Here is a 25449-nt window from a genome sequence, read left to right as displayed (position 1 = left end):
TAAAATATTTACGGTGTACATATGTATGTCATTACTACTAAAATTCATGTTGGCATCATCGGTCCGACTGATTCGCCGTAATCATCTGTTTGCGAGTTAGGTTAGTTGAATTAAAACTATAGCAAGTTATTGTAAGTTGATTGTCGATAGTTTATATTCGTTACTTGTTTATTCGATGTAAGTTAATTACGCTAATATTAATATTTAATGACTACTAATGTAAAATATGTCTTTTTTGGCAACTGTAGTTTCTATTTTTTCTATTCTTTTAAAATGCAGTTTCAAAGAAAAAATAATGGAGTTTGTCCTTTTTGTGTAGTTTACTTATTTATAGTTTTTGCTTTTTTAATAATTTATTCTTTAACATATTTTTAAATGTTTATTGTTTTATCCTTTTAAGTACGTAATAAGTAACAATAGTTTTGTTTTCACAGACAATTGTTTAATCATTTCTAGATTATATAGTAATAATACGTTTCTTCAACGTTGTGAACGTCATCAAAAATATACACAGAAAATTATAGTAAGAGTTTAGGAGAAAAGGTTTTGTCAATGTTATTTTAAAAATTAATATTTAGGTTGGAACAGCATGATGAAACATTATTACACGTTAAATTATTTACCATTAATATTTTAATTAGCGACTGTATGGAAACAAGCTTGTGCTTATTGTATTGTATGTTTCTTTTTAGTTATTTACACATTTACCCAGATTTGTATTTCAGTAACAAAGAATTGAACCAAAAAACTGAAAAAACTTGCTTGTAACTTATATCTATTTACAGATAAATACATACGTAAACAAAACCCTTTTTTTAATGATTTTATTTTTCCACTACTTTTTGAATAAAGTTGCTGCTAATTTGAAATTATTTTCAGCCAGAGTTGAAGAATAAATATCTTATGAGTGGACTGTAAGGTTTTTAAAAGTGTATATAATTATTTATCAATTTCTGTTTTTGTATTTATTGATTGCAGTCCTGATAAAGTTTCATGAGTATTATTTCAGAATTATTTTTATTAATTTTTTATCTAAAAACCATTACCATATCTCTTTTTATTTGGTAATCCTGAGCAGTTACTTGATCAACATTAATTTGTTTTATACTTTAATATGTGCTTAGGATCAGCAAAACACAAGATGTAAATTTTGAAAACAGATTTGGACAGCGGGTGACCCATCCAAGGTCAAAGTCCACGCCACATTATCGGTACTATAGTCAATTAACTATCAGTTTTGTGAGTTATTGAGACATGGTCTCAGATATTAATCCATTCTGTGGAGAAAGGTTAGGGTTAAGGTTAGATTTTTGTGGAGAGAATTTAGGGATAAATTACCAAAGTTTGGTAATACTTAACTCTGTCTTGTAGGAAAAGTGGCTGAATTTATGTTATAATGGAAATATACTTATTACAGAGAGAGACTATACTACTCGTTCGACACTGTTGGTCTTGTGTACGATGGATAATCAGCTTACAAAGAGCCGCATCAGTCATCTTCAGCTGACTGAGTCTTTGACTGAATAACTATTAAGGTAGTTTATAGTTTTAACTACAAAACTGTATGTAACCTCTCTCCACAGAACTCTAACCTTCACCTTAAACCTTAACCTCTCTACACAGAATGGATTATTATCTTAACAGGTCACCATAACTCACAAAACTGATTGTTAATTGACTAAAATATTGATATCCTCGGCTTGGATTTTTACCTTCTACAGATCATTGCTGTCCAAACCATTTATCATTTAGATATTGTATTTAACTAATTCTAAGCATATCTATTATTAGTAGGAGAGCTGTTAAACATTTTAGGTTAGGTATTTGATGCTCTGTGAAAATTTGTGTAATACTACTTTTTTAATGTGTGAATACAAAATCAAAGACCTGGCTGAAGCATAGTGGGAGCCTAGCAAACCCTTGAATTTTTATTTGGCAAAAAAAATTGCTTGAGGCATTTTGAAATTTTAATACTTGTAAATTTAGTGTTTAATGAAATAAGAAATAAAAAAGCCAGATTATTTAGTCGGGTTTAAAATTTTCCCAGGCTGTTTCAAAATTGTATTTCATAAATATTGAAACAGTATATAAATATAAATAGATTGGTTTAAAAATTTCAATGAATGTAATGTTTTATAGTTTGCAGCGATTTTATTGTTTTCATTATAAATACTTAAATTTTAATTTTAATGTTTTTATTTTTGAAGGTAATGGATGTACCTTTAAAGAATATCTACACATTTGAAGCTCTGTCCTCTAACAGTATCAAACTAGAAATTGAAGATGATAGCGCAGAGGAAACATTATGCTTGTTTTTACCACATCACCCGATTGATGATATTACATCTGATTGTGTAAGTATAATTTGATTTATGTTTTTTGTTTATGTCATATAGGAAGTGTCATCACATCATTAAACTTAACATTAAAATGTTGATTTTATGTTTTAGGATAATGAATCTTTGCAAGTGAAAGAGGAGCCACTTGGTAATGGTTGTGATAATTATAATGAAGTAACTGATCCTCTTGCGTTTGAAGGGATCAAGTTAATTAAATCTGAAGATCATGCAATTAAAAATGAAGTGGTAAGTTTTATTGTGCATTTATTTTATATTGAAAGTAACGTATGAAGTTTATACTAGCCATCTCAGAGTGTATTCATCGGAGTATTATAGGAATGAAAGTTTATGTATGCACTTAATGTCGATTCTTTAATTTGACTTCATTGCATTTTCTATCATGTTTTGATTCTTTCTTTAGTAATTCTTGAATTTAAAAGTTTAACTTACACGTACTGGGAGCATTACAGTTCTGATGCTTTACCACATTGGCCAAAACATTACGACTGTTTTTATTATGATAATGCGCATGTACCCATGTCTCGGATTGTAGATGCAAAACTCCATGAAAATTTATGCTTTGACTGTGGCAAGATGAAGCATGTGCTGTAAAGTTGTTTTATTCCAATATATTCAAGGTTATGGTCGAGTCTTGTAGTTTACAGGCTTGGTAAATTTATTTTGCATTTTTGTAAGGCTTATCATACGTGTATTTTTAAAATAGGTTGTTTGGGTTTGTTTTCGACATCAATTTCTCTAGGCTCCAGTTTGACTTACTGTTGCATCATCATATTGGTGTCAGCTTATTTCTATCACGCATTATTTATTGCTGTTTAGTCTTAATATATATATATATATTATTCTTAAGTGTTTTTTATTCTCAGCCAATTTCAGTATTGTCATAGTTCCTAGAAGTCTATTTCTTTTTGTCTGCCCTGATGTCATTTTTTCAACTTGTGCGTATTCAGAAATTTATTTTATCAGCCTTACGTAATTCTTTAGTGGTCTGCTTGCTTGTAAATTATTTTTGTTATGTCTTCATTCCCGAATTCTACACGTTTTCTCTAATCGTTCTCATACTAACACTTAGACACTACTCTTGTTGCCAACACACACTCTCTTAGGTCTGCCTAGGTTTGGTTTCCCCCTCTTTTCACTTACGCCATTTTTTCGGCAGAGTAGATCAGACTTTCACCATGTGCGGTCGACTGTGACCTTTCTCTCTCATACTTCATGTTTTTAAATACGTTCGTCGTCTTTGTACTCTCATAAACGTTGTGGTATTTCTCCGTCGAAATATTCTGTAGTTCAACTCGTCAGTGTTTCGTGACTTCACCGATCTCTATGTTTTGTTTTGCCTTGTTTCTTTGTTAAGTTCAAATTCTGTATATTACGTCTCTCCGGAAAGTGTTTCAATCGCTACAAACTGCCGAATCTTCTCCAGCTGCTGATTACTTTTTCATCGATGCAGATTCTCTCCAAACTCGTTGCTACATATCTGAGGTGCTACTTAATTATTCAACTTCTAATCACAAATTGTTACCTCTGTTATTTTTTATTCGCCATCACAGACTACGCCAAGGATAACTGTATGTATATGTGCACTTTAATTTCACGAGTTAATTTTTTACCGATATTCGTGTGTTATTAAGGAATGTTCAAATCCTTCATTATTTATTATAGTAAACAGTTACGCTATTAGTAAAATTTGTGAAACATTCAGTAAATCGTACATTATGTTTTTCAAGTTGGGTTTAAAAAACCATTTATTCACTTAAGTGCACTCAGTACAGGCAGTCCAGGTGGCTTATATAAGGTTATGTTATTATGTCATGTGCAAACATATTTTATGTGCTTACTTATTACAATTTGTTTATATTTGTACTTGACTCTATCATTCAGTTTAATGTAATTTGTTAATCACAGAGATTAATTATTATCTATTCATGAACTGAATTCATATTACTTCTCTTAAATTAATCTAAAGAAAATAACTCCTGATGTGAAGTTACGTTTTTGGACTTCTTTGTAATTTTATATTTTCAAGAAAGCTTGTTTACTAAAATAAACTCTATTTATATGTTCACTTTTTTCAATTTGATTATTGTAATTAACTCTTTTTTTATACTGAAATATAATCGTGGCCTTTTTTCTATACTAAACTAGAATCACATGCTTTAATTATTTAATGTTAAGTTTGATGATGCTCATAATTCAGAAAAGGCCAGTGCCAATAATAAGATGTACTGTAGTTTATTTTTCTAAGTTAATGACATTTGTTCATTGCTAATTTTTCAATATTACAGCATATGTCAGTAATGCAAATAGTTTTCCAGTCATACTATGTTTATTGATGTTATGTTTTTCTAAGTATATAATTGTAAATAGGGTGTTTTATGTTCTCTTGTTTTCAGGCTTTGTTAAATTGTTGATTTTCAAAATGTATATTTGAAAAATGTATATTCATCTATTTTCTCATTTAATATCATTATTCATATGTTGATTCAGCTGACATTTCTTATATAGAATTAAGTTATGTTTACTTCATAATTTCTTTTAATTTTTTAAGGTTATGATTTAACATAAGTTCAGTTGTTTTCTTTCTAATTAAAGTCCAATTTCTTTTGGCAAATACGAGCTGTGTGTTCTTTTATTTTTGTTAACTTTACCCAACAATAAATGCAAATGAATTGAAGAAAAGTCCGTTAAAAAACACAGTAAAATAAAGATTGATAAAAAAACTTCCCATTGAAGCAAAGATCTATTTGAATAGTGTTAAAATTTTCAAATAATGTATTTGTTTTTTTTTTAAATTGCCGAGTCTGAATTCAAAAAGTCCAGTTAGTTTGACGTCTGGAAATTTGGGGTCCCACTGTTTATCTTTTCATTACATATATATCATCCGCGTTTCATTTGGCCTTGGTGGTGTTGATTTTATGTTCTGTAGTTAAACAAATTGCAACCTACACATTAAGAAAATAAAACCTGTATACATTTTTAACAACTAGTGTTATATTTCATCGATAGAAAATTTATATAAAAATTAATTAAAACAACTTTTTTCTTTTTTTTGGTCTATTTCTGTCTTAATTCTTGATTTTTGTATCATTTTTAGCAGTTAGACTTAGATTTTTAATGGTATTTGTTACCAAAAATATCTATTTTAAATTGAATTTTATGATGTATATAATGGTATTATTAAGTTGCAGGTAGATTAAAAAAAATGATTTAATATTAGTTCGTTTTCATATTTTGCAAGGTTTTTTCATTATCCTTTTTTTTTAAAGGAATCTGAGATCTTATTGAATGATGATGTTGCATCGCAACCTAATCTTAATATGAGAACCAATGAACAAATAAATGATTTACACACGATAAAGATGGAAGAAGAGATGGGGTTTTATCCAGGTCATGTAAGTATTAATTAAACATGATTTCTCTCTTGCTTATTTCGTAAATTATATGTATGTAATTTGTGTGTATGTATATTTTATTACTTGTATGTGTTCTGTTATAAAAAAAAATTGTTTTTATTTCTATTAGTTCTATTTAATTAATACTGACTTATGCTATGTGTAAATGATAAATTATCAGTGTGTGAGAGTAAAATTTTTGTTTGAAAATTTGGTGATAATTAAAATGTATGTATTATAATCTGTTGATACAATTCATATTTCAATAAGCTGTGGGTGATTTGTTGTTAGTTGTTCTGGTTGAAAAATTAGAATATTTTACCAGGTAAGCAATTTAAAAAGGACCCGACACAGAGAGATAAACACGCAATGCCAGCGGAAACAGTCTGGTTTGTGTGGATTCCGCTTATTTGTTACTATTTGCTTTGCTATGTTTCTGAAAATATTCGGAAGTTATTATACTAGGTTGTTTGTAAGGGTTTGATATTTGTTTTTGCTTTCTATCTTTGGGTATTTTAATTCAAATTTTTTATTACATAAGTAGCCTCTGTAGGTTATCTAGGCTATCTGTATGAGTGGGTGGATTTATTTTCTTTGAACTACTCTATTGGTACAGGGACTGTCTATTACTCAGTTTTTATTTATTGTTATTGGTTTTTGTTATGTTTAATAATTTGTGGTCTGTTAATTTTGAATTTGTTGAAATTTCATACATTTGTTTAATTTGAACAGCTGTCATATTGGCAACGGTTTGTGTTGATAGTTTTTATTTGTATTGTGTGTTTATTATTGTGCACCCACTTTGTTTAGAAAAGTGGGTGTAATGACTGTTTGTATGTCTATTAGACTTCAATCTGAGATTTTATGCGAAAATTTTCTCACCTGAATTTGCATGTAGTCAATCCAACATGGGTTAAGTGGTGTGAATTTCTTGTACTTGTGGATTTACCCATTTAGTTCACTATATAGTGGATTGTTGATCGGGGGTATGTCTGACAGCTGACATTAAGAAACAGGGTGAGCCCGACTGGGTTCAACGTGGTGAGGTATTGCAGCTTGATGGCTCTTCCTACTCTTCTAGGGAGGATAAGTCGCAAGTTGAGCCATCAACCTGGGCTGGAAAAGTTAAGGTTTTGGTTCAAGAATCAGGGAAAACCGTTAGAAAGGCAGGTACCTTGCTCCCTTACTGCGAGCCTTTGAGGAGAATTAAGATTTAATTTTTAAGTTGTTGGAAACTCAAAGGAGTGCTTCCAAAAGTGTGCAGGATAGGATTCTTCCTAAGGTGAGGGATTTTAAGTCAGTTGTGGCAGATCTCGCTCAGGGATAAGAGACGTTGGCTGCTAATCGTGTTGGAGCAAGAGAGGTGGTGGTAAAGGAAACACAAAGCTAATCTGTCCTGATGAGAGCCAGAAGTGGTGTTTGTCAATATGAAAGAAGTGACATCTAGTAAAACTAGTAAAGACATAAAAACCCACCGGGTTGGTCTAGCGGTTAACGTTTCTTCCCAAATTAGCTGATTTGGAAGTCGAGAGTTACAGCGTTCAAGTCCTAGTAAAGCCAGTTATTTTTACATGGATTTGAATACTAGATTGGGGGTTGGGTTTCAATTAACCACACATCTCAGGTATGGTCGAACTGAGAATGTACAAGACTCCACTTCATTCACACTCATGCATATCATCCTCATTCATCCTCTGAAGAATTATCTAAACGGTAGTTACCGGAGGCTAAACAGGAAAAAAGAAAAGAAAAGTAAAGACATGAAGGATGAGTCAGGTAGTCCTTCGCAGTAAGAGGTCAAACTTGAAGATTCAACCAATAATAGAAACAAAGAATGGTCTTGTGGTCGTTGCAGATGTTGGGAACGACTTTCCAAGTGATTACTGATTCTTCAAAGGTTGGTAAGTCTGACATGAGAGTGGATCGTAAGAGAAAGAGGCGAAGAAATTTGTGGATTCTCTCTCGGTTAGACTCTTAAGTTTTGAACAGGAGTGATTTGGAGTCAATGATTTGGAATTAAAGAACCTGGCAGAAAAATTGTAGGCGTCCTTTATTGACCCTGCTTAGTGCTCTATACCCTGTAGTTCCAGTCGATAGAGGCAAGTGTTGTGGTGGAATAGGGAATATACTAATTTGAAACAGTCTGTGTGTTGTTTACGAAAGGCATCTCAATGAGAATGTGATCCTGGACGGTGGGCCATACTTGTTGCTAATTATAGAGAGCACAGGAATTATTTATTACTTTCACAAGGTATGTAGTGCCAAAAGAGATTTGTGGCGTTCTTTTGTGCAACACCAGGGTAATAAAGACCCATGAGGAGTAGTATACAGTGTTTTGAGACAAACGTAGAAAGGATGTTCTTCTGTCCGCTCTCTCAACTTGGCATGGAATTATATCAGATAAAACTAAAATATTGCAAAAACTACTTGATGATTTACTGCCTGATGATAATGCAGATAGTGAGTCTGCGTGTATTTACTGGTGTGTCGTGAGGTCGCTCATGTATACGGGATGCTTTATGTTTGGAAATTACCAATGCTGAAGTGCGTCAGGTTATTTGTAGTTTTGGAAAGGGTACGGCTCCTGCCTTTGATGGTATAACAGTGGAGCTCCTTCTTTGCTCAGTTTGTGTCAGAACTGTCACACGGGTTTTTAGCAGATAGTTGTTTGCCGGGTATTTTCCAGATTGTTGGAAGAAAGGATCAGTTAAATTATTATTTAAATGCGATCACAAGGAAGCTAGTGTTGGAGTGAATTCGATTGATCTACTTGTGTCTGGGGGGCAACTTGGTTGGTGATATTTTGCTAAGAAGTCAGGAGAGTTACTTTAGAAAATGTTCAGACTGTTGAGCAAAGGTCTATCCTTTATGGCAGGCAAGATGGGGTGAAACAGTAGATGGGCATGATCTGCCCATCTACTCCTCTTGGTATGATCAAAAAATTTGTGATGCAATTTCTTCCAGGGTATGGCGCGTTTAGGGGCAGATTGGCTCGCTTTGGCCTGGTTGATTCTGTGTTATATCTGCAATGCGGTGCGCTGGAGAATTATGTTTGTTTTCTATGAATGTTTCAGTATGATATGAAGCATACAGAAGTGATTTGTCGGCTTGATGTTATCAGGTCGACGTTGGACTTCCATGAAAATTGGAAAAACCAGGCCAAGTGAACCATCATTGAAGAACATATGGGATCTCTTGTAAAAGAAAGGATTGCTGAAGGTGTGTAGAGTAGGTTCCCCCTTGGGTTTTCCATTTGTTGCTTTGTTATGTTCTTGTTATGGTATTAGTGTTTATGTTTTATGTTCTTGGTCTTGTTCTCTATTTACGTTTTACTACGTTCTGTTTTATGTTTTTGTTTTATTTTATTCATGCTGTTATGTGTTGAACTCAACCTTTCCTATTAGATGTAGTTCATTTTATTGTCAGCTCAATCGGTCAGTCTTGTTTAAGACTTATTGATAGGTTTTTTTGTAGGGATAATATGGAGGGTGACGTTTTGACCAGAATCATCACAGGGCGGGTGTCTATTCCTACAAGGTCAGGATGGACGTGATACTGATGAAACATAGTTGTGAAATAAAATTTTATTAATACTTTTAAAATACATTTTATTAATGGTTTTCTTAATACCAGGTAATAATTTTTACAACTTTTTTTTAAAAAACTCAGCATGTTAATGTAGGTTTATCACTTGTAATGTTTGCACCGTTTTTAGCTTGTCAGACACCTAGACAATAATCTATTTTTTGTCATGTGTTTAAGCCTTTAACAATTTTTTGTTCTAATTCGTTCAAATCACAAACTTTCTTTGTTATAACTTTTAATAAACCCGCAAGCAAAAAGGTCCAGAGGAGTGATATCTAAGAGATGTAGTGGCCATGCACTAGGACCTCCTTGTCTCATTTAACATGCGGGGAAGTGTTATTTAGGAACATGTCGATAAAAGTGGTATGTAGCACCATCTTGTTGGAAACTGAATCCTGCAGGAATCTGAAGAACAGCAAAGTTCGTAAGCATGTAATTGTATGTGTGCCCTGTAACAGTGGACTTATGAAAAAACTGCCCAATGATGCCATTCTTTTCTCATCATAACAGCTCCTGACCGTTGGTATGTCTCATTCATTTTTTATTACTGTATGGTGTTTTCACTATATACCACATTTAACAATTGTGTCTTTAACTATTCCAAATGTATGAATAGTTGCCTCATCTTTTAATAAAATATCATTATAATTATGATTGTTTTCAATATGAAGATTACCTCTGCTACAAACTGATATTGCCAGCGAACATTTGGTTATTTGTAACTTGTACACTTGCAAATGGAGCGCTTATTACCAATATCATGAACAGTAGAAAGAGGAATTTTCAGTCCATAACTAGACCACCTAATAGATTTACCTAGACTGGCAATGAATGCATCGCTTACTTGATTCACAGTCTCTTGTAACTAAAAAACCTTTGATTTCCAGTTTGTGAAACCAAGCTTCCAGTCTCTCTTGAAGTCATATGTTTGGAATATGATGTCTTGGATGTAGGAGAATTGATATTTAATTCAGTTTGTACAAGCCATTGAACATGCATAACTAATTTAAACTACTAACCAAAGCGTGCACTGAAGTTGTAAAACGTGCACCAAAGCATGTATTTTGACAGTTGCATTGGAGTTGGCTTGTCTGCACTTGTGTATTCTGCTGAATCTGAGAGTATACCAAACAAATCTTGGGGGATATATCCTTTCGTTGTAAGAGATTTCAAGGACTGGTTTCCTAAATATAAGCCATTAGTTTTAGATACCTTTTTCCCCAGACATCGTGTATATAAAATATATGGGTTTGTAGATCTGATCAATATGAATATAGAAGTAATAAATATATTGACCTGTTATATATTTTCTAAATAGTTAGTTTTGTTGGTTTTCCTAAAACATGCATTTTATAATGAAGTTTCAGTCAAGAGTATAAACATACTATAGATAGATACTATAAGATAGAGTTCCTTATTACACTAAAATTAACTCTGATTAATTAATATTTAAAACCATGTTGATTATGAATATATGTTTAAAATATTCAATTTTTTATACATATTTAGTGACTTAAAGTAAACACTTATTAATGTTATTGTAATCGAAATAATTTTTTATTAATTCATAATTAAAACAAAAAATAACTTATTTGCAGGTGCCTATGGATAAAAGAACCATCAAGGGAAGTACCAAGAATTTTATTACTTGTAAGAGCATAAATAATTCGATAGATGATGGAATTATAAATGAAAACTTCAGTGAATGTAATTGTGCATACGGTGATGTAACAATAGAAAATTTAATAGAGAATATAAGTAGTGAAAACAAGTTGCTCGAGCAGAAAGGAAAGAAATTGGTTTGTGAATATTGCAATCAAAGATTCAGATGTAATTGTTCTTTAAAGAGACACATTAACATTCATACTAAAGAGAGAAAAAATATTAGTAACTTTTGTCAAAAGTTATTTAATTATGAAAATGTTTTAAATAGACATCTTAATAATATTAATACAACAGAGGAAAATTATGTTTGTAACTTCTGTCAAAAGTCATTTAATCGTAAATACCTTTTAAAGACACATGTTAATATTCATACTAAGGAAAAAAAGTATATTTGTAACTTTTGTCAAAAGTCATTTAATAACAAAAGCACTTTAAACAAACATATTAATATTCATACAAAAGAGAAAAATTATATTTGTAACTTTTGTCAGAAGTCTTTTTATCAAAGTTGTAACTTAAAATCACATTTAAATATTCATACTAAGCAGAAAAAGTATATTTGTAACTTTTGTCAGAAGTGTTTTTATCAAAGTTCTGATTTAAAATCACATTTAAATATTCATACTAAGGAGAAAAAGTATATTTGTAACTTTTGTCAAAAGTCATTTAATCGTAAAGACCATTTAAAGGCACATGTTAATATTCATACAAAAGAGAAAAATTATATTTGTAACTTTTGTCAGAAGTCTTTTTATCAAAGTTGTAATTTAAAATCACATTTAAATATTCATACAAAAGAGAAAAATTAATTTATAACTTCTGTTAGAAGATGTTAAATCGTTTTCCTAATTTAAAGTTGCATATTAATTTACATCCCAAAAGGAAAAATTATGTATGTAAATTTTGCCAAAAGTCTTTTAATTGCAGTTGTGATTTTAAAAACATATTAATTTCCACATAAAGAAAAAAATTAATATTTGTAACATTTATCAAAAATCTTTTAATCGGATTTATATTTTGGAAAGACATCTTACAATATCCTTATTAGAGGTTTGTTTTGACCTTTTAAGAAAATTAAGGAAATAATTAATAGCATTCTTTCATATGTGTATAATTTAAAACTAATATGACAAAATTTTTCTAATGTAACATTACATTTTTCTCATTTTTGTATGTTTCAACTTAAGGTGGGGAATTTTTATCTTGTATGCCTCAAACGCAGATTTGTATATTACTGTTTTTTATAATATATGATGAGTATGTTTATGAACATTTTAAGCTCAGAACCATGGCAATCAGAAAATTTGGTGTAAAAAAGTTGTATAAAGTTCTCAAGTGAGACTTGTATAAATCACAAGTTACATGTGTCTTTCTTGAACATTTTTTTTCTCAAATAATGCTGATTTTATATTAAGTTTAACTTCACATCGTGTGTCTTACATTTTAGTAATGTTTTCAAATATTAAAACCAAACAAGCTGTGCCTGTTATCAGTATTGACCTCAAAATCTTTAATAGCTTTTAATTTCTTATCAACATACGTGTAAAAAAATTAGTGCTACTTTCATGTATCAATTTCTTTAAAAAGGTCTATTGTTATCTGCTGGTTGTAAATTATTTTCCTCTTTTTATATGCTTTTATTTAACTTGCTTTAGTTATAATCAAATCTTGCAACTGCTGTGTCTTTTGATCTGTCGTATGAAAATCAATGAAATTTGGTACAAGTATGTAACTTTGATGACAATACAGCACTACAGTGTCGGAATTTGATATGCCCCACCCCCATGCTCCCATGCTCTACCCCTATGCTATATTCATGCATTTAGTTGAACATTTTCATTTCTCATGAACTATCGTATGAAAATGATTGAAATTTGGTACACGTATGTAACTTCTATGTGTAAAAATAAATATTTTTCCTTTTTTTTAGTTTTAACAAACTATATATTCAGATATAAATATTATTAAGAATATTTTTTTGGATGTAAAAAGTTTATTGTTCATTAAGACTAAAAAGTAAAAAATAAAACAAAATACAAAAAACCAAAAAAAAATTACAGAAATATATTTAATTACATATAAAAAAATATTTTTTAAAAAAGCTTTTATTTAACTAATATTAATATTAAAATTAATAAAAAAAAGGAAACAAATTAGAAAAACCCTCTAAATAAGAATTAAATCAAATTGAAAATTTTAAACAAAAAAATATAATATATTAACAAATATAAAAATGCACTGAAAAGTAAAAAATAAATTATATAAATATCTAATAAATAACCAATAAATAAATGTAATAATTATTAAATTTTAAAATTAAAAGTAATGAAAATATTTAGTTAAATAAAAGCGTGGTGCAGTTTTTATAACAATGTTTTCGAATAAGTATTTATAGACATTTGCTGTATTTTAAAATATATTTTTTGTTTAATGAGGTTGTTTAGTATATGCATATACTTTATTTATCTGTAATAAAAATAACTCAAGTTTTAATTCTTTGACGGTTCAAATTTGCACCGAGATGACCTTTAAGGATTAATAAGATTAAAAATAAAAATTAAATTTAGAAATCTTGCACAAAGTTATTACATTTTGACGGTAATCTGAAAAATTATTAATTATTATCGTTATAATTGTAATTGTAATTATGAATTCATTAAATAAACATTCATAATCAATTAAAATGAAACTTTTAGCGGAAAGAATGCGTTCAATTCGGGTTAGATTACAAGCAGAATTCAAAGATGAACTTTAACTAGAGAACACGTACAAAGAAAGCAAGTGGGTCCATTTTCCCTGATTGTTACTTGTAGCTAGTCAGTCTCAACTGGAGAAGTTCCAGCAGACCTTTCCGTCTCCTCGCGTCGTTATTGAAAATGAAAATGAAGGTTGACATAAAAATAAATGTGTTTTTTAAAATAAATTATAAAAACTGTGCCACACTTTTATTTAACTAAATATTTTCGTTACTTTTAATTTTATTATTATTAACTTATTTATTGGTCATTTATTAGATATTTATATAATTTTTTTTTACTTTTCAGTGCATTTTTGTATTTGTTAATATATTATATTTTTTTTGTTTAAAATTCTCAATTTGATTTAATTCTTATTTTTTACTTTTTAGAGGGTTTTTCTAATTTGTTTCCTGTTTTTTATTAATGTTAATATTAATATTAGTTAAATAAAAGCTTTTTAAATTTTTTTTTCCTTTTGCAGCAACAAGCGTAATTAAAAATATTTTGAAATGTATGTCTAATCATTTAAATAATCATATTACTCTCTCAACTTCTGTTCACAATTTTATTTTTTCACAATAGAAAAAGATTTTGGTTTTGGTAAGGGTGGAAGCTGCAAATCTTAACAATAAGAGGGCAGAGACTTGACATGGCAGGTCTCTCCACCGCGCTCAGAAATTCTATTTGCATCTCTACTAGTTTTAGTTGTTGCAACTTCTCAAATATTATGAATTTGTATGTAGAAATTTACAGACATATTTTTGAAAGTATATACTCAGACAATGTAAAAAAAATTTTTTTTTGCCCGACAAGTTTAAAACCTCCCAAAAAAATTAAGAATCTTAAAAATAAAAAAAATCCTCTGTTGCCACCGGCAGTATTCTGATACATTTCTTTAATAAATTTTTTGTTATATATTTTAAGCGATTTTTATTTAAGATTTTTTTTTACTGATGAATTAATTCATTTAAATCTGTGATAATTAATTTTTAATGATTTTGATTTATTTTTAATATTCGTCAAACATTTGTATTTTTTTTAGGAAATAGATAATCCTTTTTTCTGTAGTTACTTTAATGTTTCTATTTGAATTTTTGTTACTTCAAAATTGTCTGCAATTATTGCCTGATCTTCCATAAAGGCAAAACAATCTCTTCCTAGGTTGTCCTTTTTGTAACCTAATTTTTTTTCTACCACTTTAGTTTCATTGTTTTCTTCCATTCTTTGATGTCTATCTAGAACACAATTAAAAGGGATCTGACACAATGGTCTCATTAACGTATATTTTACCATGCTTAAATTATTTATTGGTAATTTTTAAATTCTTTTTGTGATAATTCAAAATAAATTAATCTTTAGAAAAGGCAATGGAAATTATTTGTTCGGTTAAGAAGGTTATAATTTATGCAGCTTATTATTAATTTTACACATACTATTTGTTCTGCACAAGATCTTCCATTTGTAAACCACCCTCTGATGTATTCTTCAAATTGTTTATTGATGTGCCCTTCTATTCTCAACAACTTTTGTAAGATTTTATAGGTTACTGAAAGTAATTACTGAAAGTAATTACTGAAAGTAAAATAGAAAATAGGATGATGAATTAGGGCATTCTTGTGGGATTTTTCTCTTTTCAAAATGTTTTCTAATAATTTTTGTAATAGATCATATCATAATTTTAAAAACTGCAAAGTTATTGGGTCCTTACCCAAATGCTTTATTATTTTTTAGATATCTGATTATATATTCTTTATTTCTTGTTTATTCGGGGATTTGTGTTTTCTAGTTTAGTTACTGGTTGCAGACAATGCAGCTTTTCTCTGCGTTTTTTGCAGTTTGAATAATTTTTGTATATTTTACTATCACAAGTTTATATGACTTTAATTAAAAATATTTTTTCTTATATTTCATCTGTACTAATTTCTTAGAAAATAATTTTCTTTGTGAAATAGACTACTGTATTGTAATAAAAAGCTCAGTTTATATTAATTTCAGTTTTAGAAATATGTTTATAATATATAAATTGTGATCTTTATGTGATCACAGAAAACAGGATGCTTCTTTATTTTAAACATACATCATTCCTTTTCATAAAAACAAATAAATTGTATTTTAATGTGATTGAATGGAAGTTTATTATTTATTTCAGACTAGTTGTGATGATTAAAACTAAATTAAAGTTATCCACTTTGTGCAACCTACATGGTGTGAGTGATACTAATGAGTGTTTATATGCATCTTTGGGGTTTAAAATCTTAGGTTGGTTTTGAATTGGTTGTTAGCACATTAAATAAATTGTTTTTACTTTCCGCTTTCTCTATTTATACAGAGGTACACATGAGTTATGTACAGAAATATGCTGTTTACTATATTTTTCTGTATTATAACAATCAATAAAATATCAGTGAGATATTAGGAGCTATAATCTGTTATTAGGAGTTTTTAAATTCTTCTTAGCAGAAGAATTTATATCTCATATGTATAGACAGATAGAATTGAATAGTACATAGAAATGCATTTGGTTACTATTTATTTCATAAAAGAATTATGATGGATTAATGATTTGCTGTAAAATGATTGGTGTTCAGTATTTTCACAAATTACATTTAGCGAGCTGAAGGTTTGCCCTGTCTTTGTCGACCAAACTGTTGGCTGGCTTAAGCAAGATGAATGAGTAGGGTTTACTGTACTATCTAACCGGATGACATAATCCAATTACTAACAACATGACACATTTGTATATAAAATGCAAATACAACAGTCTAGTACAATGCAGTGACTAGTACACTAGGCAAAGGAGTTGTGAGTAGAAAACTTTCAGCTCTTGTATTGTATTCTTATATAATGACTTTTTTTTCTACATTAATTTTGCTATTTTCCAAGTTTCTCTCTCAACTTTTTGTTTTTCAAAATAGTCCACTAGTGTTTTCATTATTCTATATTTGTACTATTAATATGACAATAGAACATTTTATCTTCTTTCTTGAGTTTATCCGTACAATTTTATTGCATTTCTTCTGTCTTCAGTCATTTGACTGGTTTGATACAGCTCTCTAACATTCTGTATTTAGTGCCAGTCGTTTCATTTCAGTATATCATCCTCTACATCCTACATCCCTAGCAATTTGTTTTATATATTCCAAACATTGCCTGCCTGCACAATTATTCCCATCTACCTGTCCCTTTAATATCAAGCGACTATTCCAGGATGCCTTAATATATGTGGCCTATAAGAGTGTCTTCTTTAACTATATTTTTCCAAATGCTTCTTCATCAACTGCCGCAACACCTCTTCATTTATCACTTTCTCCACCCATAAGATTTTTAACATTCTCCTGTAGCACTACATTACTAAAGATTTTAATCCTTTCATGTCAGGTACTCTGATCGTTCAAGTTTCTTCCAAATATAAAGCTACGCTCCAATCATATGCTTTAAAAAAGGGTTTTCTGACATTTAAATTAATTTTTGATGTAAGCAAATTATATTTCTGACTGAAAGTTCGTTTCCCTTGTGCTATTCGGCATTTTATATCGCTGTTACTTTGTCCATCTTTAGTAATTGTACTTCCCAAACTACAAAATTCTACCTCTATAATATTTTATATTCAGTGGTCCATCTACATTATTTCTATTGCATGTCATTACTTTTGGTTTGTTCTTGTTTATTTTCATACCGTAGTTCTTGTGTAAGACCTTCATCTATGTCATTCATTGTTTCTTCTAAATCTTATTTTTACTCTTTGCTAGAAATACTATTTCATCAGCAAATCATAGCATCTTTATATTTTCACCTTGCACTGTTTTTCCAAATCTAAATTGTTCTTTAACATCATTAACTGCTAGATGTTAAGTAAAGATTAAAAAGTAATGGGGATAGGGAACATTTTTGTTGGATTTCCTTTTTAATTGCAGCTTCCTTCTTATGTTCGATTATTACTGTTGCAGTTTGGTTGCTGTAAATGTTAGCAATTGTTCATCTATCTTTATACTTAACCCTAAATTTTTTAAAATGCTGAACATTTTATTCCAGTTTATCAAATGCCTTTTCTAAGTCTATAAATGGCATGTATGTCAGTTTGTTTTTCTTTAATCTTCCTTCTATTATTAATCTGAGCACTGAAATTGCTTCCTTCTTCTCTTTACCTTTCCTGAAACCAAATGGTCTTCTAACATTTCTTCCACCCTCCTCTCAAGTCTTCTGTACAGAATTCTAATTAAGATTTTTTATATATGAGTAGTTAAGCTAATTGTTTTGTATTCTTCACATTTGTCTGCTCCTGCTTTGTGTGGTATCATGACAATAACACTCTTTCTGAAGTCTGACAGAATTTCCCGTTTTTCATAAATATTACACATCAGTTTGTATAATCTATCTATCGCTTTGTCATCTGCACTGTGCAGTAATTCTGCAGGTATCTTTTCTGCTACTCACATCTTTCAATGTTCTATTATATTCAGATCTCACTATTATATAACACTAGTTTCATTTCCTCCATATAACTCTTCAATATATTCTGCCCACCTGTCGACCTTTTCTTTTGTACTATAAATCAGTGTACCATCTTTATTTAACACATTATTAGATTTTAATTTATCTACCACAAATTCTACTTAACTTCCTATATTCTGTGTCTATCTTACCGATGATCATTTCTCTTTCCGCTCCATAAGACTTCTCTTTAATCTGTAATTCTGTTTGTACAAAATGAATGTATCAAAGACAATTTATTATTAAATTCACACGCAGCAAGTTTTTTAATAAGTAATTTGATATTAACTACATCAAATGCACAACGAAAACAACAACAGTATCTTCCATATATACGTACAAGTTTGTTCGTGTAGATTTACATTCCAAAAAACCATGTTGTTCAGATTTATGCAAAGTGTAATTTTCATACAAATTAACCTAAGATCTTTGCAAAAAATTTGTATTTGCTAAGAGCAATAATTATCAATATCTGAATGTCACCATTTTTAAATAATAGACATGTTTTGGCTTACGTTGTGAAATGAAACCTCAATTTTTGAACTTTTAACTATTTATTAATACCACACACGACATACTCTTAAACTTTTAATCACAGATTATGAGCTACACTGGTAGTAACAGAGGTCGTAGAAAGGCGTGTATCTCTCTTAACTCATAGCAGACTGTGTCAGTCGATGTGTGAAGACTAGTAACCAGCTGACTGACACAATCACTTCCTCCACTGCCTAACTGATTGGGAAAAACCTCAACAGGATATGTAACAAATTTTTGAAACGCTAGGAAAAAGAAGAGTATTTAAAGAACGATTGAAGAGCTTAGTAAAAAGCTGTACAAAAAAGGCAGAGCATTTCTTCACTAAAAGAAGATTAATATATTCTTGGCTTCTCAAAGCCGCATCATTAAGTCAAATGGCCTCTTCAACATCATTCTCAGTTAAAATAATGTGTGACTGCAGCGATCATTACAATTAAATGTAATTTCAGTTAAGGAAATTGTTAGTTTAGACACTCCCAAATTTTTTAGTTTAGAATAAGTTTTACAATGTCAGCGCCCTTATTAGCATACTCATTTCAAAAAACATACAAGATTGATAACATCTACGTTGTTATTTTTATTAGCAAATTTAAAAAAAATCTTTAGAATCATCAGATAAAGATTCCTCAACTTTAACAGTTTAATTTAATAATAAATCTTTATGACTAAGAGTATTGCTTACACTTTGTTCTTAAATAATTCTTAATAATAAGTAGATCTATGTGTTTTTTGAAGAATACGGAACTTTTTGTTGTTAGTAATAATAATTTTACTAGAGAACTGCTTCAAAAAATACATTTTTTTATAAGTAGTTTTGGTATATGACCTTTAACAATATTATTAAGTGGTCGCTATGAAAGATGGTACTTGTGTTTAAACTGATGTATATTAGTTAAAAAAAATTGCACAAAAAATGAAGGAATTGTTGAAAACAGCAATTATTTTTTCGCTAACTGGATTTGGACAATTTTAGTTAATGTCATTTCTTTTGAAAATTACGGGTGTGAAAAGCGGAAAACAAAAAAAATTTTTGTATTTTTTTCTACTTTTGGAGGTATATTAAACGATTGTTTCTCAATAATTATAATTAAGATTTAGCCCAAAACTAGTATTATTTAAGCATGCAGAGTGTTTTTTGTGAGACAGCCTATCTTTAGTTTCAGTGAATATTTTATGGGAAAAAACACATCGTTGTAATTGTTGAAAAAATTTGAATAAGTATTTAATATTAAGCTTACAATTGAGATTGAAAAGGTATGAAAAGATCATTCAAAAAACACAGTTGCTACTAGAAGTTGATCGTGTATCCTGTTTGTTGATGTAATGACCAACAACAAGCAGGTATGGTTTAATATTGTCTTTCACACAGTTTTATCAGATTACTTTATACCTTGTCAATATTATAAATTATAATTTTTGTAAATATTATTATTATTATTATACTGTTGGTGTTATTTTCATTTATTTTTATTTTTACAACTATTTGCAATATTTCTATCAAAGACTGATCTCTGTAAAAAGAATAACAGATATTTTTTTAAATCACCGATTCTCAAACATTTTCACCTACCTATAATATTAGGCATATTGCTAATCAAAAATTTTCGAGCGCCCCCAAAAATGTTTAAACGTACCATTTGTTTAATAATTGCAGTAGTTGTTTTTAGATGCATTCTTAAAAACAACAATTGCAGTTATTGATATTAAATGTGGCATTACCTGTTTCTGAGTTGAAACTTACATTTTAATTGAGAACATTTAAAACGCATAATTAATCATATTTAGAAATATTTTTATTAAAGTTGCGTTCAAAAAAATTACAATTTTATCTATATAGTTATTTAACAATAATAGTGTTAGCATATTCAATATAACAATTCAATAATTAAAACAAAGCTTCCAATTGAAGAATTTTTTGTACTAGTGTAATAGGTATTTAAAAACATTAAAACAGTAACATACAACTCTGAATGAGTTCTTAAATGTAATATATTGTTTGTTTTGAAAAAGCCATTAGAGTTATAGTTTAGTTAAGTTATTAAAAGAAGTTATAATTTCAAAAAAATATAAGTTAAAAATTCTTGAGAAAATTGTTGATTTTTTGATCAAGTTATTTTAATTTGGCATCCTAATCTGGATGAAATTATAAAGTGAATCTGTCTAACATCTTTTATTTTGATGTTCCCGATAAATTTGGTAATTACAATCATTCGATTAGGGTGGTTCAATGTATGTATGTGTGAATCCTATTGTCAGTGCAAAAAATAAGTGAACTAATAAATAAAATGTGCACAGAAATGTGCAGAAAAGCCAAAGAGTGTTGGCTACAACAGATAGATTCAGTTTTGCTTCTGATAAGCTAGAGTAAATTTAAAAAGTTTATAAACATATGTTATTGCTATTTTATTTATTTTTTTTTTTTGCAATCAGACCTAAGGGACCATCCATGCATAGTTCCGAGTTCTTTCTTATCCAGATTCTTTAATTTTTTCCCTAAACTTGTCTCTTCTTTCTTTAGTCCATTCCTTTGGCGTTTCCTTTTCTGTTTCTCTAGTAATGTAGATTTATCCACTAGTTTTCAGAAAGATTTCATCAAAAATTATTTCTTTGGAAGTATTTAATAATATTTTTTTGAACTAGCTTATTTGCTTTTCATTTTTAAAAAAAAGTTAAATACCTGTTTTATTAATTTAATTTCATTCATTCCATTCAAGTGACCATAAAATTTGATTTCTTTTTCCAATTGTATGGCTTCAAAATTTTGGTAAATTTCTTCCGATTTGCTTAATTTATAAATATTATTTTTGAGTTTTAGTGGTAGAGTTTTCTTAAAATAATTTTTTCGACAATTACTAGTTTTTCCTAAGAAATTCTGTAGGCCTTCCATACTATATAACAGTAACAGTGGTAAAGCTATGGTTTTTTGTAGTGTCTATGTGTTTTTAATAAAAAAATTTTATTTTTGTTTAAGATGAAAGCCACTTTCATTTTTTGTGTTTTGGCTTTTATTTATTTTTTTTTTTTTTTCTAAAACATTAGGGGTAATTATTTTACTTAAATATTTAAATTCGACTCTCTTGATTGATTGTTATTCTGAAATTTTCATGGTTTGGATTCTACTTTTATTGTTGAATCCATTATACGAAATTGGTAGAAGTACTAAATCTGTAATTATAATTAGAAACATTAAAATAGAAAACTTTAGTTTTCTTCAGTTTCTCCCCCCCCCCCACACACACACACACACACACACAATATTGATACCACGATGTATATTAACATAACATTTAAATTTAAAATTGACTACTCTCATTTAGACAAAATCACCGTTTAAAGCAAAAAATCCACTCTTTTAAATTATAATTACAGGTACTTCTTTCACTACCCATTAGGCGCTTAAAGAACATAGGTGTAAAAAAATAAAGATGTTTAAAACAATGTACAGTAAGGCTTTGGAACAGTAATACTTTCTGTTAAAGTTTGCGTAGTTATATAATAGCTTTCACCCGTAGCTGTTACCACTTCATTTGTAAAAGGTTAGAAGACCGTATAAACAAAGAGATTAATGAAAAATACAGGTATTTACTGAAAAAAAGGTGAAAGAATGTTTTCCTAGTCGCACCACACATTACCTGTTCAATAGCATTTTGCAAAATTATAATCAGGTGAAGATAGCCAATAAGTTGAAATTATCCAGATCACTCTGCATTATAGTTTGCAACCTATCAAGATTCTTATGAATATACTAGAGTAGTATCATCTGCAAAAGATGTAGCTTTGCCATAAAATTTATCTTTATTTATTTTTTTGAAAGTAGGAAATTAATAAAAATTATAAATAAACTAGATACAAGAACCACGTTCATTAAAAATAGCAATTTTACCTTCAGCAGAAACAACATTTACGTATGTTTATTTAATAGTAGGCATAGAAGTACACTGGTTTTTTAATTCTCTACTGATTCTTTGTAGGTAATTCCCTCATATTTTTAAAATGTTTTTTAGCTGCCATAATCTACATATATATCTTTTTCTTAAACTTTCCGTCTTAGTTTTGTGGCTGTGAGAATTTTATGCCATATCCTATACAACCTGTCTCTGAGAAATGGTAATGCACAGTCCAACTTTATCCATGGTTTAAAATAAATAAATAGATCTATTTTTAAATAAATAACAGATTTTGATTGATTAATAAACCAGTCATTTGACTGGTTTGATGCAGCTCTCCAAGATTCCCTGTCTAGTGCTAGTCATTTCATTTCATTTCAGTATACACCCCCTACATCCTACATCCCTAACAATTTGTTTTACATATTTCAAACGTTGCCTGCACAATTTTTTTTGTTTTACCTGTCTCAAATATTAAAGCGACTATCCCAAGATGCCTTAACATGTGGCCTATAAGTTTGTCTCTTCTTTTAACTGTATTTTTCCAAATACTTCTTTCATCATCAATCTGCCTATTGACTTTTCTTTTTGTACTATAAATCGGTGTACCATCTTTGTTTAAAACATTATTAGATTTTAATTTATGTACTCTAAAATTTTCCTTAACTTTCCTGTATGCTCCGGCTATTTTACCAATGATCATTTCTCTTTCCACTTCTGAACAGTTTTCTTTAATCCACTCTTCTTTCGCTAGTTTGCACTTCCTGTTTAAAGTATTTTTTAATTGTCGATAGTTCCATTTACTTTTTTCATCACTAGCATTCCTATATTTTCTATGTTCATCCATCAGCTGCAATATGTTGTTTGAAATCAGGTTTTCTACCAGTTCTCTTTGTTCTGCCTAAGTTCACTTTCGCTGATTTAAGAATTTCCTTTTTAACATTTTCCCATTCTTCTTCTACATTTTCTACCTTACCGTTTTTACTCAGACCTCTTTCAATGTCCTCGTCAAAAATCTTCTTTACCTCCTCTTCCGCAAGCTTCTCTAAATTCCACCAATTCATCTGACACTTTTCTTCAGGATTCTAAACCCAAATCTACATTTCATTAACACTAAATTATGGTTGCTATCAATGTTTGCTCCAGGGTAAGTTTTGCAGTCGACGAGTTGATTTCTAAATCTTTGCTTAACCATAATATAATCTGCCGGATACCTTGCAGTATAACCAGGCTTTTTCCATGTGTATATTCTTCTTTTATGATTTTTAAACTGGCTGTTGGCAATTACTAAATAATAGTTTGTGCAAAACTCTGTAAGTCGTTTCATTCCTTTTGCCCAGCCCGTATTCACCCACTATATTTCCTTCCTTGCCTTTTCCAATGCTAGCATTCTAATCTCAAACTATTATTAAATTTTCATCCCCTTTTATGTGTTTAATTGCTTTGTAAATTTCTTCGTATACACTCTACCTCATCATCATCATCATCATTGGCGCTTGTAGCCATTAGATGTTAACAATCATTGTCGGTTTAGGTTTTTATTTTATCCTTATTACAATGATTCTATCGCTATGAATTTTTAAATACTCTACTCTCTTCCCTATTTTCTTGTTAATTACAAAAGCTACTTCTGCCTCCCCATTATTTGAAGTTAAGTTAATTATTCTAAAATCACCTGACCAAAAGTCGTTTTCCTCTTCCCACTGAACCTCGCTAATTCCTCCTTCATCTACATTTATCCTATCCATTTCCTTCTTTAAATTTTCTAACCTACCGATCTTTTTTTAGATTTCTAACATTCCATGTTCCGACTCTTAGAGTGTTGAGTGTTATTTTTTAATTTTCTGGTGACCCCTCTCTTACCATTCCCCACCCGGAGATCCAAACCGGAGACTAGTTTACCTCCAGAGTATTTTACAAAGGAAGGTGTCTCCATCTTTGTTATATGAAAATGCAGCTGCAGTTTTCCATTGCTTTCAACTGCACAGTACTCAGAAGATTTAGTGATGTTGATATGGCCATTTGATTTGTCCTGACCTACATCCTTAGCAACTACTGGAAGAGCTGCTGCCCTCTTTCAGGAATCATCCTTAGTCTGGCTCTCAACAAATACCTCTCCGATATGGTTGCACCTTCGGTCCAGCTACTCTGTATCACTGAGCACTCAAACCCCTTCACGATGGTGAGGGGACATGAGACCTTGCCCATCGGCAAGGTCTCATGTTTCATAGAGGGAGCTCTAATATAATATCTAGAAACTTATTAAACTGAAAATCAGCATCATTGTTATCAAGAAATTCCCTGTGGTTTATGTAAAATTGATCACCCTCGATATTTTTTCAGTATTAACTAAGCAGTTATGTGTATTCATTCTAAGTATTTCTAGATGTTCACTATTACTATTTTATGCTTTCATTAATGTTTACACCAATAAATCTTATTAAAAAGATATGGCTTGTTGGAAACATAGGAAGGTCTTCAAGCTATAGACATCGAGAACTTAAAAAAAAACTCTGTTTTAACCGATTCTTCTCCCTTCAGAATATGTCCTAGCTCCCTTATTTTGAATTTTTTTCTGATTAAGCTTCTATTCTTGTAAACAATTTCTTTATTTCTTCTCATTTCCATCTATTCATTTAATCTCCATTATCAGTTTTGTTTTACTTGTTCAACTTTTTTTTTTCTTTTTTTTTTGTAGTTATTCACGGGCTTATTTCTTTCTAACCTCATTACTTTTGTTTTCTTAACATTCATTGCAACTCTATTTTGTAATAATGTATTCTAATTTTGAATA

The 25449-nt window shown here is 29.8% G+C and overlaps 2 protein-coding genes across 5 annotated transcripts in view; both read left to right on the top strand.

Annotated features, from left to right (window-relative positions):
- The window catches only part of LOC142333913 (uncharacterized), a 260903-nt gene that overhangs the window by 214032 nt on the left and 21422 nt on the right, over window positions 1-25449 (top strand). The gene's annotated exons all lie outside the window — the stretch shown is intronic.
- On the top strand, window positions 60-14789 carry LOC142333983 (uncharacterized). The gene is made up of 6 exons (XM_075381639.1): window positions 60-177; window positions 2208-2354; window positions 2451-2585; window positions 5627-5752; window positions 10936-11555; window positions 14783-14789. Exons 2-6 carry the CDS (start codon window positions 2211-2213, stop codon window positions 14787-14789), a joined length of 1032 nt encoding a protein of 343 aa, XP_075237754.1. The 5' UTR covers window positions 60-177; window positions 2208-2210.

Source organism: Lycorma delicatula, chromosome 13, assembly GCF_047948215.1.
Source record: "Lycorma delicatula isolate Av1 chromosome 13, ASM4794821v1, whole genome shotgun sequence".
NCBI lineage: Eukaryota > Metazoa > Arthropoda > Insecta > Hemiptera > Fulgoridae > Lycorma > Lycorma delicatula.
The sequence above is the reverse complement of the archived record's forward strand: the minus strand, read 5'-3'. Positions and strand labels throughout refer to the sequence as shown.